Raw genomic sequence first — 13,697 nt, 5'->3', positions numbered from 1 at the left:
CTTTTATTTGTTCATTTAGAATGGTTTCAAAACATGTATTATATTCCTTTTTTTGTTTGACTTTTTATAATAAAGGAGGCTGGATCTGGAAATACCAGCCAGAGATCAGATGAGGAAGATTTTGTGAAGGTTGAGGATCTACCTCTTCAAATGTCTGTTCTTTGTGAGGTAAGAGCTTGAGTGATCGCTCTCTAATAGGGATGGGGCACGATAGTCAACTTGACAAGTAAAATCCATGGAAAATTTTTTATTTGTTTTGTTGAATGTCAGTCACCTGCACTGTAGTAGCCGTGTTTTACATGTCCCTATTTTCTAAAGTGCATAAGACATCTCCAAAGAGTGCTGGTTTTAAACATTTCCTTTGCTTGTAATTTGTACAGGAAGAGCTTTGTAAGAGGATCTCAGAAGAGCAGCAGAATAATAACTTAACAGCTGAAATTCTGAATGGAAATAAAGAAGAGATTACAGGATTGGTGGGAAATGCTCAAGCACTCAAAGAGCCTGGTAACTATTAAATGTCACTCAAACCATATGCATTGGATATTGATATTACTATGATCAATGACTATGACCTATCAGCAGATATCCCTGTGATGATGAAGAAATGTTTCACTCATAATGTAAATCATATCTGTTTTCCAGAAACCATTGGAGCTCAGAGTGCATGAGAATGGTATTTTGATCCGTCTTACACTGCAAATCATCATTCATGCAACATTACTGTATAATGAGCTTAATACCTTAAGATTCATTGGAAACAACAGCTAAGCTAAGTCTTGGTGAATTAGCCTGTCAGCATGTGTGATCTAACAGTTCAAGAGACGTTAAAGAAATCTCTCTACACTTGTAATCGTTTTATTTGGATTGTTTTATGAAGAATGTAGGAGAGATGTTTTGAAGGGGCTCTGTCTTTAAGCCTGCAAGTACTTTTTCTGTGTTTCTGTGTTCAGCCAGAACTCTCAGTAAACGCTCCTTCAAATGCTTCGATTTAAGAGATGCAAATAATTTTTGTGTTCCTATGTTTGGCATGGTTTGGCTTTTGTTTTTGCATTTCTTTCTAGGATTCCTTCCCAGACCGCTATGATTATTTGCCAATGCAATACATAAAGGACAGTAGATGTTTTGTTTTTTTTCTGATTCAGGACAAAACTGAAGCACATTTTGAAAAAAAATTAACCTATTTAAATGCATTTTACTTGACCCAGAATACATAATGAAATGTGTAATGGATAGAGCAGAATCGCATATTAGCACTGGTACATTGTCCTGTCCTTTCTTATTGCACTCTTTTAAATGTTTTCTCTTGTTTTTAATTTTTACCTTTTTTAAGGCATGTTGGCCAATGCTTGGGTTCTCACCCCATTTCATCTCATGTAATTCTTCAATGTTTAGATTATTAAAATAAAACATTGATTTTTACCACTTCCTGCAGTGATTGCTCTCTTTATCCCATTTGCACAAAACCTGCTTTGGTAAGTGTTTATTTTGCAAAATGTTGACTGATTTCCACAAGTATTGCATCTCCAATAAATCATGATGTTATTTGTGCAAATTTGTTTATTGCTTTATGTACATTAATTTATTTCGGTTGATCATTTTTCCCTCATGCATTTGTTAGTTAACAGTGCTGATGAGGTTAAATAAAGTTATGAGGCACCAGTAGTGTTGATTATCAAGTTGTTCCACTGTGCATATTTCTGTATGTTACAAAAAAAATGATATACAAAAATGTCAATCACATTCACAAAAATTTGAAAAAAATTTTTACAATTATTTTTTGTTTCCATAACATGCATCTTTAGACAAGTGTTAAGTAGGCTGCCCTACTGTGCCTGTTTGGCAGGTTAAGCTTGATTAAACCCAATTATGCCCACAAAAGCAGACAAACCTTTTAGCATGTAAGACTACTGATTTATAATGGAGCTAAAATATTAATTAGATTCTTTGTCTAAATGCCTAAACGTACAGAAGTCTGTCCCAGCAATGCAGCCTGTCCAGAAGAAGTCCCTCACCACGGCATGCAGGGGTTAGGACAGTCACGGATGTAAGATTCCAGTGTTCCCTTTGACACCTCCATAAGAGTAGTGTATGTGGTCAACTGTACAGCACAATAAAGGGAAGTGTTAACAAACAAGCCATAAAATGAAATATAAAACTAACAGTAAAAGATGATGGACCTACTTTATTTAACACTGGCTTGGTGGACAGGACATCATAGACTGTCTTTATGGAGATATCCTGAAAGGATAAAAAAAAAAAAAAATTCTAGTTAGATTTTTAATAACAGTTTAGGTCTATGTTTGCAGTGTCAAAACTCACAGCTTGCGTGGTCTGATTCATGCATTTCATAGCAGGAGTTCTGCGGTCATCCAGAAACAGGGGCTCTTTCCAGTGGTCATAGTTAGTCTCCAACACATACCACCTGCCATTCTTCACATCCAGCCTAAAATACATAGAAAGTGTAAACTCTAATCCTGACGACCTCAAACTCACACACGCTCTTTTAACTGTATGTGTAAAGAAAAGCAACGCTCACTCACTCCAGTGGATTGATGCTGTGTGTTCTGGATCTGGTGATAATGCAGGCTTGACCCGGCTGGTTTCCTCCGAGGATGAAGTACGCTGGAGCCAGCAGCTTAGTGTCAGACAACAGAGCCTTGGCACTTTCATAGCTAAAAGAAGACGATATCCAAATAATCATCTTTATGAAGCCAAGAAACATCCATCTGATTCTTTTGTTTTATATTTCAATATTTAATGTTTCAAAAAATACAAATAAAAAAAATGGCTTAATATATACTGTCTTGTCAGAAGTTAGGAATAATTACGATTTTGAAAACACTTTACTTGAAGGACCAATTATCACTATTACCAAGCATGAATATTACTAGCGAACTGACTATTTATTGGTACTTAAAAAGCACATATTAATCCCTTATTCTGCATTACCAGAGTTTAGATCCCTAAATCCTACCCTTACTATTAATACGCAGCTAATCAGGAGTATAATGGGACAAAAGTTGTACTTAATAGTTAGTTAATAGTGAAAATAGGACCTTAAAATAAAGTGTGACAATAATTTTTTTCTCACCAAGGCTCCATTTATTTGAAAAACAGTAACATTGTGAAATGATAACAATTTAATTATTTTCTGTCTTAATATATTTTAAAATTATTCATGTGATGTCTGAATTTCTAGCAGCCATTACTTCAGTCTTCAGTGATCATTCAGAAATCATTCTAATTTGCAAATTTTGGTGCAGAATTATTAGAACTTATTATTAGCATTGAAACCCGTTTTTGCTGCTTAACATTTTTGTAGAACCTGTAATACAATATTTCACAATATTAGTGTTTTCCTGTATTTTTTTTTTATCAAATCAACGCAACCCTGGTGAGCAGACAATATTTGTAAAAAAATCATACTTATTCCAAACTTTTGACTGGTAGTATATAAGTAACACTATACTTGATGTTTATAATAAATTATAAAGTGATTGTAAATGCAGAGTAATGCCTTACACTCTTTAATAAAAAGTAAAGTATTATAAGACATATATGTGGTTATAATTACTTATGAAAGCATAATGCATTAGATTGTGTATTATAATTCATTCAAATACATTTATAAAGCACTATAATGCAAAAATATATTAATATATTTATCTATAGCCAACCTAGTTGCATTCTCCAGCACAGAACGAGTCAGAAAACTCATCCACATGCCGTCTCTCTTCCCCAAGATCCACTCCAGAATTCCTATAATTCACAATAAAACATTCAAACAAAAAAGATAAGATCTAACCAAATGAAATAAGTATTTGTAAAACCTGCAAATCCTCAAGAAATAAAGCTTCAACACATTTTTGCCAATTCCTCATATGACTCAGCAAATACCAGGCAAAGGCTTACCGATGTAGCCTCCGTCCAGACTGAATCGTTCATTCATAGTGAGGGTGAAGGAGTGCTACAAAGAACACAAAAGACAGAGACACAGTGAGAAACAGAAGCAATGTGATTACTGACCAACAATCCATGCTTTCACAATTCTCTTTCCTGTTAAATTGCAGAAGTCAAACTAAAAACAATGTGAGAGACAAAAGGGCATTGTGAATCTTGTCACCATGTTTTATCATTCATTCTGGATTCAAAGCTAATGAACTCAGGTCGCTCATACTGATGTGAGCTCTGTCCTTACCGGATGAATACCGGTCAGCATGCCCACGTATCCTGCGAAATTAGTGGATTTAAAGACGGTCTGGTTGTTGCGTCTGAAGTCAATGTTGACAACCAGTGGCTTCAGCTTCTCTGTGATGATCCATGACCTGTTCTTCAAATCCCAACTGTAAGCAGAAGAGACCACAGAACAATAAGACATCTTCTAACATTCAATCAAAACATTCTCAATAATTGAGGAAGTGGGTTAACAACAATGCACTAATCTCACCCCATGAAAAGTCCAAAGTCCAGGTTCCTTGCATGGATGAGATTGCCTATAATAAAAACAAACTTTTTTTTTCTGACTACCATTCAAAAGCTTAGAGTTGGTAAGATTTTTAAAGTCTCTTGTGCTTACCAAGACTGAATTTATTTAAAATTACAGTATTACAATTATAATTATTATTACAATTCAAAATAACTTTTCTCTTTAAATGTTTTTATAATTATTATTTCAATTCAAAATAACAGTTTTCTCTTTCAATATATTTTAAAATATAATTTGTTCCTGTGATGGCGAAGCTGAATTTTCAGCAGTCGTTACTCCAGTCTTCAGTGTCACATGATCCTGCAGAAATAATTCTAATATGCTGATTTGGTGTTTAAGAAGCATTTCTTCTTCTTCTTATTTTTTTGTGATTCATTTTTTTAAAGATTCTTTGATTAATAGAAAGCTCAAAAGAACAACATTTATTTGAAATAATTTTTTTTTAGCATTATAAAAGTATTTACTGTCACTATTGATCAATTTAATGCATCCTTACTAAATAAAAGTACTAATTTCTAAAAAAAAAAAATATATATATATATATATATATTTTTCCAAATCCAAACGTTTGACTGGTACTGTATGTTATATAATGTGTATTTAATATTTTAGAACACAGATTCAAATTATTAAATATTATTAAAAAAAATGAAAATAATGTTATCAATAGACGATATACTCACCATTGACATCCTCTGCAACCAGAGAAGTGCATACGGTGAACACCTCATAAAATACATTGAAGAGCACCACCTCACCTGAGAACAAGTAATTGTGATTTAAATATAGATTTGATTTAACAGCGTTAGGCATAATAGTATGGTTTTGATGCATTTCATACCCAAAGGAACACCAGACACTGATGCTATTCCTCTGATCTCCTCATTGAACGGGTAAGGCAGGGTATCCACCATCAAGGGCTGGGGACAAACACATTATAGTCCTTTTAGCAAACACTGTTATTACTCCTCAAATTATTATTGTAGTCGATGATCAGTGACAGCTACTGTATATGTCTGATATGAGGTTTAAGATTATTGTTCACTTAAAGGGATAGTTCACCCAAAAATAAAAATTTGATGTTTATCTGCTTACCCCCAGGGCATCCAAGCTGTAGGTGACGTGCCAAAAACTGTACGTTTTGCTGTAAGTGCATTCATAGATAGAGCACTGAAACTCACATCATTCTTTTTGTCTGTAATGATATCTGTCCATCTCTTGCTTGGTGGTAAATCCAGATTAACAGTATACCAAGCCACATCGCCTTTAAATCTAAAAAATACAGAGATTATACAGATTTTCTTATTCTCTCTCTTCAGTGAGAATTACAAACTCGTGATGTTTCATATTTTGTGTTTGCATAACAAGGATACAGATCCACCCTGTTGTAACAAAACTGGTGACTTTGTTTCACTTCTTTAAAACTAAAGTATACATTTTTTTCTTATTGACATCAAAGACAATAAGCTGTCAAAATACAAACTTTCGGAAATGTTTAAAATTAATTGTATATATCCGTATATTACCGTTTGTATTTTCATATACACCTGTTGTACATGTAATTGTATGCTTGCTGTCCACCATTTTGGAACGTATCGCGACCCATAGAAACAGTCACTAATGAGGCATCTACTTATATATATCTATGTCTACTATGCCAGAGCACGTACACGTGTCACTGCCAGATGTTGTGAACGCGCTCAGACATTGCGGTGGTGATGATATAAATGATATAAATACTGTTCAGTTTCTTGCACAGACTGATCATTTCGTGTCTTAAGACCTCAATGTATCGTCACGAGCCGCAGGGTTTAATTTGGGTTTGTCTGTGTATGCTTTTTTGACTCTCAAAGCCGTGTAGCCCATAGACTGCCATTGTATGACTGACAGACTGCAACGGTTTGAGTTCAAAATCTTCGTTTGTGTTCTACTGAAGAAACAAAGTCACCTACAGCTTGGATGCCCTGGGGGTAAGCAGATCAACATCAAATTTAAATTTTTGGGTGAACTATCCCTTTAAGTCAATCATGATTAAACATCATACAAAGTGATATGTTAGACAGATGAGATTCCTTAATAACTCACCAAGTCCTTGTCTACTAGATCAATAAGCTTTCCACTGGGAACAAATGCATCTGCTAGATCTCTGATAGCCTGAATCATGCTCACCATCTAAAGGAAAGCACATGAGCTCTTGAGCAATCGGAACACATCCGCCCTTCTCAGATCATCTGGTTTTAGGTTTGTACTGTAGACTTCAAGGTTTTCAGTTCAATTTTGGTTTAAAGTTCACAACAAAGTTCACCAACACATCAATTAAAAGAGATAAGATCTAAAATCGAAGGCAACTAATAATCAAGTGACGTGCCAAAAACTCTACGTTTTGCTGTAAGTGCATTCATAGATAGAGCACTGAAACTCACATCATTCTTTTTGTCTGTAATGATATCTGTCCATCTCTTGCTTGGTGGTAAATCCAGATTAACAGTATACCAAGCCACATCGCCTTTAAATCTAAAAAATACAGAGATTATACAGATTTTCTTATTCTCTCTCTTCAGTGAGAATTACAAAACTCGTGATGTTTCATATTTTGTGTTTGCATAACAAGGATACAGATCCACCCTGTTGTAACAAAACTGGTGACTTTGTTTCACTTCTTTAAAACTAAAGTATACATTTTTTTCTTATTGACATCAAAGACAATAAGCTGTCAAAATACAAACTTTCGGAAATGTTTAAAATGAATTGTATATATCCGTATATTACCGTTTGTATTTTCATATACACCTGTTGTACATGTAATTGTATGCTTGCACTGATTTAAATTTTGGTCTCTGACAGCAGTTTTTACAGGTTGTATAATCCATAATTTCAGTTGTCATACTCACGTTGGGCCGTTTGGAGGATACATCTAATAACAATATAACTTATAGGCTATCTAAAAACAACAACAAAACATTTTCTTGTGAAAAGTGACTAGGTTTATTAAAAAAAAAATGGCAGTGATTCCATGCCAATGTAAAATTTAATCGAAGAAGAAGAAAAAAAACACTTCTGGATTCACTTGCAGTATCTGTCAGCCTTCATCTTGGCTCTCCTAAAAAAAAAAGAAAAAAAGAATGATTTCTTATAAACATGATAATTCAATTCATGTTTATTTGTATAGCGCTTTTCATGATACACATCGTTACGAAGCAGCTTCACAGAACATTTTGTAAATTTGGTCTCACTTACACGGCAAATGATGAAATATTTGCATATTCACAATGTTTCAAACACCACCTTGTATGATAAATCATCCAATAGAGCATATCTACATAATCTAACACCTTTTCATCCATCTAAGGGTGATTAGTTAGTTAGGCTACAGTCATTTATTATTCAGTACGAGCACAGTTTGAGGTTTTCCTCCTGAAGTCAGAGGTCTTACCTGTCTAGCAGTGCCTCATGGAATTTTCCATCTGTTCTGGCTGTTTTCAGCAAACTGCTGTCTTCCTCATTCACTCTCAGCTTCCGATCCTGGAAACTCTGGAACTTCTTCCTGTATGTAAATTGCAAACATTCACATAAACATTTACTTTGCTGAATGCTCAATAAACGGCACAGCTTCGGTATTTTACTGCAAGCACTCACACATAGTTGACCTCACAGTTCTTGACATCACCCCTGTCTTCATCTGCTATATCGTCTTTTCTCTTCACCTCTCTTTCTGTGCATGAACGGATCTGTGGAGGACAGATAAGCATGAAAAATAATGTCTATAGTCTTCATTCCAGAATATAGTTCTAATTTGTAAAAGTAATTTGACAGAAAGTCTTGTGTTCAGACAAAATACAATGTATGCACTGCAGTGGCCAAATCTGAATCACTGAATTATTTCTCAAAACGTTGGTGAGCTTTGGGATTACATATAATGGTGTCTAAAATAGCTGTGAATCATTCTGTCCTTCAGACAACAACAACAGCAACAACAACAACAACAAAAATCTTCCCCCTTAAGCAATTCATCTTGGTGTGGACTGCGAGTTTAGAGAGATTCACCTTTATTATCTCCTCCTCTCCAGCTGTCTTGTTTTTGGCCACTATGTCTCCACTCTCACTGTACGAGATGAAACAACTGTTTGCAGCAAGCAAGGCCATTTTACCCTACAGGAAACAAGTAGAAGAAATGGCAGAAACTGAATTCAAAACTTTCGGCCAAATGTACCAGAGTTATTCACATTTCCTATACAAAATGAAGTATTTTCATTGTGACTGGTGAACTGATTTGATTGACAGATTCACTCACATCCTGAAACACTGGTTCCCACTGCTCCCTGGAGCCGATGGCATCTGATCGACCAACCACAACACCGTCTGAGTTTATACCAAAATACTTCCCGTAGCCTGACTTTAGTGCTATCCTACACACCAGCGAAAGGGATAAGAAAAATTAGTTACATGATCAATTTAACTTTATTAGTTATGAAATATTTCAATTCATTTACAACTTTGGTTATGATCTTTACCTGGAGTCTGAGAGTCTGATGGCAGTAAACTGTTCTGGAGGATCTGGGCGTTCATCCTCTGCAAACATAAAACATATGTATTTTTAAACTTGTATACACTACCTACATCTCCTATGCTCAAAAATAACAACATATAAGTATTTAGGTATCTACTTTGATTCTCAGCTGCAATGGAGTCATCAAGTGGACTATGCTTGTACACGAGCTAGTCAGCGCTTGCATTTTTTAGATTCACTCACATCCTGAAACACTGGTTCCCACTGCTCCCTGGAGCCGATGGCATCTGATCGACCAACCACAACACCGTCTGAGTTTATACCAAAATACTTCCCGTAGCCTGACTTTAGTGCTATCCTACACACCAGCGAAAGGGATAAGAAAAATTAGTTACATGATCAATTTAACTTTATTAGTTATGAAATATTTAAATTCATTTACAACTTTGGTTATGATCTTTACCTGGAGTCTGAGAGTCTGATGGCAGTAAACTGTTCTGGAGGATCTGGGCCTTCATCCTCTGCAAACATAAAACATATGTATTTTTAAACTTGTATACACTACCTACATCTCCTATGCTCAAAAATTCATAACAACATATAAGTATTTAGGTATCTACTTTGATTCTCAGCTGCAATGGAGTCATCAAGTGGACTATGCTTGTACACGAGCTAGTCAGCGCTTGCATTTTTTGCGAAGGCTCAGGGTTTATGGAGTGGATAAAACTATCATGTTACTGTTTTACAGATCAGCTATTGAATCTATAATATGTTATGGTTTTACAATATGGTTTGGAAATTTGACTGTTAAACTTAGGTCACAACTTCAAAATGTGGTTAGAAGAGCTGGAAAAATAATTGGTATATTGTCTCCTCTTTCTCTTCAGGACATTTTTGAGAGGTCTGTTAGGAAGCAGAGTTTTAAAATTATTGGTGACCAAAGCCATATTCTCCATAAGGAGTATAAGCTAATGCCCGCGGCCAAGAAATATAGGGTTCCAATCTGTAAGCTGAAAAGATACAAATTTTCTCTAATTCCATTATCTGTCAAATTATTGAATAAGTGATTGAAATTGTTGTGTGGGTGAGGGTAATGTGATGGGTAACATGTAATGTTGGTGTATTACTAGGATTGTATAGGAATTATATGTTTTGGAATGGTGTAATATTTATTTATTTTATTTTTTATTTATTATTATTATTTTTTTGTATGTTTGATCTGCTCTCCCGGTTGCCTAAGACAAATTTATCCTAAGGGAGACAATAAAAGAGAAACTTAAACTTAAAAAGGCTATAGTTTTTTGATAATTTCAGTTAAAATAGTAATTTTGTGAAAATGTAATTTATTCCTGTGATGGCAAAGCTGAATTAAAGTTTAATTAAATTAACTATAATTATTATAATTAAAAACTATAGCATTTATTTAAAATAGGAATCTTTTGTAAATAAATAAATCTTTTTGTAATCTATTACAAATGTATTTACTGTAAAATATGGTCTTTAATGTCTTTTTTGATTAACTTAAATACATCCTTGCTGAATAAGAGCATTACAATTGCACTATTACAGGAGACGAATCTGTGACTGCCATTTCTATTCCACAAAAGAAGTCAGAGCTGCCACACATTTATAACTGAATAATTTCCATGTCATCATAATTTTCACAGCTGAACATTTATAAGGACATGAAACAACGATGGGAAATTCTGCTATGATAATATCAAATACAGAGAACAAAGAAAAGTTTTGCAGCTAAACTACTTGGCGATAACTCATTATACTGCTGAGCCTTGCAGTATTTTAATAGTAGTTTCTTCTTCAGCCATGAATGACTGAACAAAAGGAAGAGTAAACCTGAACGCTGATATTCTATTCTATCTGCTGTAGACATGATGAACTCGTGAATATTTTAAGATATTGAATTCTGCAAGAGCATTCAAGTGATATGCTCAAAGAGTTACAGAGCAGTGTGTGTGTCCATGTTTTTCCCTGGAGTGGTAATCATGCAGATGCATTGGTCATGAAGTGGAGTCAATAGCGGTTTCAGTCATTCATTTAGTAATTTCAGGTCTCAACAGCTAAATGAAATTGATTTTAGAGAGCGTGCACAAATTTTATGGTGCTCCCAGAGTGATACAGAGGCCGATCCTTACAACCAGCGGTCAGTGCGAAGCAGAAAATAAGGCTGGAAAGAAAAACAATCGTAAACAACTCCTTCTGGTGACTGGACTATGAAATTGCTCTGTGCTTTGCATGAACGGCTGCGGTAATAGCGACTGACGATCCATACCATTATTCAGGTTTTTAAATCCCACACTGAGAGCAAAAGAAAAACACCAGCACCTAGCCATCTCTACTTTTGAGAGACTTATTTGTTCCGCACTATTAGAGGGACCTTTTCAATTTAAAAGGCAATATAAAAGCTGCATGGCTGAAAAAAATACAATGCAGTATAATTGCAGAGAAAGATTTGCCTGTTGCCTGAAAATACTGCAACGGGAGCTTGTAAAATGCATTTTAAAACATGGGCCTTTAAAATAAAACATTATATTTCCAATTAAGAGTCTAGTTTTCAAATCATTTTAAATCTCACCACTATATAAATGCACTTGATCATGGGCCGGCCACAACCTTTGCAACTTCAAGGCCCACTACCGTGAAATTCAATATTCTAAGGCCATCCTACACAGGCAATCATTTCTGTACCTCTTTACCTCTGCTTAAGTGACAATTTTTACATTATTTTTTTTATTATTTAAATATGTTCCTTGAGGTCCACTTATAATAATCACACTTCATAATCATATATTCTCAACAACTAAAATCTTTCCTCATTTTGACCCTTTGTCTGAAATGCTCCATTTTAATGCTGCGTCTCCTTTCAGGCTCACCAGTGAACAGGCACCTATGATTGGCTAACATCACTGCATTACATCAAAACAATTAATACATTAAAATACAGTACAGTTACTTTGTAGAGGAAAGAATACAAATACATGTTTATCAAAGGTGTTTCTGATGCCATAAAAGGCCTCAAGATACAGATTTTTTTGACCGTGGACATTCTTTGTAACTTAAACTCACTACTAACTTGCACAACTAGCATATAACTTTAAGGAAGCATGAGTTTAAAACACTGAAGTGAGCACTCTTAAGAGTTAGAAATATGATGTATACATGTTTTTAACTGATTTTGAATGTTAATTTGTGAAATTTGTTTTAACAACATAAACTGAGCTGCCTTGCAGCCACACATTTCAGGAGTTTAGTGAGGCAAATAAAATCAGCACCTTTATGTGGAGCTCCTACAGTGAAGAGTCCAGTGTCCATTGCATGAATGTAGGAGTTTTTGTGCATCTCAATGGCCACTGTTCCTGAGATCTCACCAAAACTCTTCACTGACCACCAGCCTCCTGATGAGACACATTCAGAAATACACACACTTCATGTCATGAATAGTAGGCAGTACCAACAACAATATAGCTATTATGCAGATCATACAGCATTTACAAAAACGAATTCTGCGCTAGTCAATAAATCTATTTATATATGAGTGATATATTTTAGAACTCCATGGGCAAAGTGACAATATATACCAACGATATCCATCTTATCTTCATCATCATCTCGTTTTCTCTTCTTGTTCTTGTTCTTTTTCTTCTTTCTGCACAATATGGAAGGTGCAGGCCATTTAATATTAACGTTAGCGTAAACAATTCTGATATTAACATAATTCTTGGCATACGCAGCTGCTTAACTTGCATCAATTAGGACAGTAAGTTAATTAACGTAACTATAAACATGAATGAGAAATGATACAACTTTGGTGGAACGCAATACAAAAAGAAAGCCTTACTTTTTATCGTTTAATCCTTTTAGGACGAGTTTGGAGGACTTTACGTGTGAGTACTCTGTCATGATCACACGCGGTTAAAGCAGCTGAATTAAAACGTTTTTGTGGGATATATTCTCAGTCTATGGGGATATTACGTTCTTCTCATTCGCAACTGGAAAGCGTTTTCCTGCAATAGTGTGTGTGTACGGTGGCCCAGAGGAGCCCGCTGAAGACGTGCGGCTGGAGAGAAGTGCGACACTCTTCGGTTTGAAAACGCACTGCTTACTATTGTGCTTATAATGGGAAAAAATATCAAAAACACCATAACAAGCTAGGAGGAATCTAAAAGTTAACCAGAGTATAAAGACTTAGAGAGAAATGTGTGGTGGTAGCTTGAAAAGAGACATTATTTTATTATTGTTAATTATGATTTCTCCAGAGCTTATTGTGGCTGTGTCTGAAATCGCATAGGCCTACTTTGTGAGGAGGTAGGTCTACTTCTTTTAAAGGGGTCATATGATGCTGCTAAAAAGAACATAATTTTGTGTATTTGGTGTAATGAAGTGAGTTTATCTGTACATTAATGTTTCTTCTCTATGCCCCGCCTTTCTGAAACGCGTCGATTTTTACAAAGCTCATCGGGCTGAAAAGCGAGGTGTGCTCTGATTGGCCAGCTATCCAGTGCGTTGTGATTGGCTGAATACCTCAAGCGTGTGACAGAAATGTTACGCCCCTTACCATACTGTGTTTCCATCATACATTCTATGGTTTCCATGTGTCCCGGCGCGACGAGACAAAACCAATAAAACCCATTACAAACGAGGCATTTGTTGCATCCAGTGGGGACATAATTACTGACTGTAATGACT

General features: G+C 35.2%; 3 protein-coding genes across 3 annotated transcripts in view; 1 reads left to right on the top strand and 2 right to left on the bottom strand.

The window, feature by feature from the left end:
- Positions 1-1,617, top strand: part of pcm1 (pericentriolar material 1) — a 37,535-nt gene extending 35,918 nt beyond the window's left edge. Inside the window, exons 38-40 of the mRNA XM_016247678.1 lie at positions 76-168; positions 381-504; positions 643-1,617. Coding sequence (XP_016103164.1) covers positions 76-168; positions 381-504; positions 643-668 — 243 coding nt within the window. The 3' untranslated portion in view covers positions 669-1,617. The remainder of the gene's footprint in view (positions 1-75; positions 169-380; positions 505-642) is intronic.
- On the bottom strand, positions 1,503-7,400 carry LOC107562924 (acid ceramidase-like). Its single transcript, XM_016247675.1, has 13 exons — positions 7,378-7,400; positions 6,910-7,000; positions 6,572-6,658; positions 5,328-5,406; positions 5,170-5,244; positions 4,448-4,493; positions 4,199-4,343; positions 3,913-3,967; positions 3,678-3,759; positions 2,541-2,672; positions 2,320-2,443; positions 2,182-2,238; positions 1,503-2,098 (listed from the first exon to the last, which is right to left on the bottom strand). Exons 1-13 carry the CDS (start codon positions 7,398-7,400, stop codon positions 2,009-2,011), a joined length of 1,086 nt encoding a protein of 361 aa, XP_016103161.1. The 3' UTR covers positions 1,503-2,008.
- On the bottom strand, positions 7,399-13,080 carry LOC107562925 (protein FRG1). Its single transcript, XM_016247676.1, has 9 exons — positions 12,850-13,080; positions 12,590-12,657; positions 12,284-12,406; positions 8,998-9,055; positions 8,778-8,892; positions 8,531-8,635; positions 8,123-8,214; positions 7,920-8,030; positions 7,399-7,586 (listed from the first exon to the last, which is right to left on the bottom strand). Exons 1-9 carry the CDS (start codon positions 12,909-12,911, stop codon positions 7,550-7,552), a joined length of 771 nt encoding a protein of 256 aa, XP_016103162.1. The 5' UTR covers positions 12,912-13,080; the 3' UTR covers positions 7,399-7,549.
- Between the last annotated feature and the right edge of the window lie 617 nt (positions 13,081-13,697).

This window comes from Sinocyclocheilus grahami, unplaced genomic scaffold (genome assembly GCF_001515645.1).
Source record: "Sinocyclocheilus grahami isolate Dianchi unplaced genomic scaffold, SAMN03320097.WGS_v1.1 scaffold848.1, whole genome shotgun sequence".
Taxonomy (NCBI): Eukaryota; Metazoa; Chordata; class Actinopteri; order Cypriniformes; family Cyprinidae; genus Sinocyclocheilus; species Sinocyclocheilus grahami.
Note: the sequence above shows the minus strand (reverse complement) of the source record. Positions and strands in the feature narration are given on the sequence as shown.

Excerpts from the sequence above, each read along its gene's own strand:
- LOC107562924 (XM_016247675.1), bottom strand. The coding sequence starts at position 7,400 with ATGTATCCTCCAAACGGCCCAAC. Across the intron at positions 6,659-6,909 it reads TTACAGACAAAAAGAATGAT|ATGGTGAGCATGATTCAGGC; the intron begins GTGAGTTTCAGT and ends GCTTTCCTTTAG. Across the intron at positions 3,968-4,198 it reads TGCTGACCGGTATTCATCCG|CACTCCTTCACCCTCACTAT; the intron begins GTAAGGACAGAG and ends TGTTCTTTGTAG.
- LOC107562925 (XM_016247676.1), bottom strand. The coding sequence starts at position 12,911 with ATGACAGAGTACTCACACGTAAAGTCCTCCAAACTCGTCCTAAAAGGA. Across the intron at positions 12,658-12,849 it reads AAAGGATTAAACGATAAAAA|AAAGAAGAAAAAGAACAAGA; the intron begins GTAAGGCTTTCT and ends CATATTGTGCAG. Across the intron at positions 7,587-7,919 it reads CATGAGGCACTGCTAGACAG|GAGAGCCAAGATGAAGGCTG; the intron begins GTAAGACCTCTG and ends TTTTTTTTTTAG.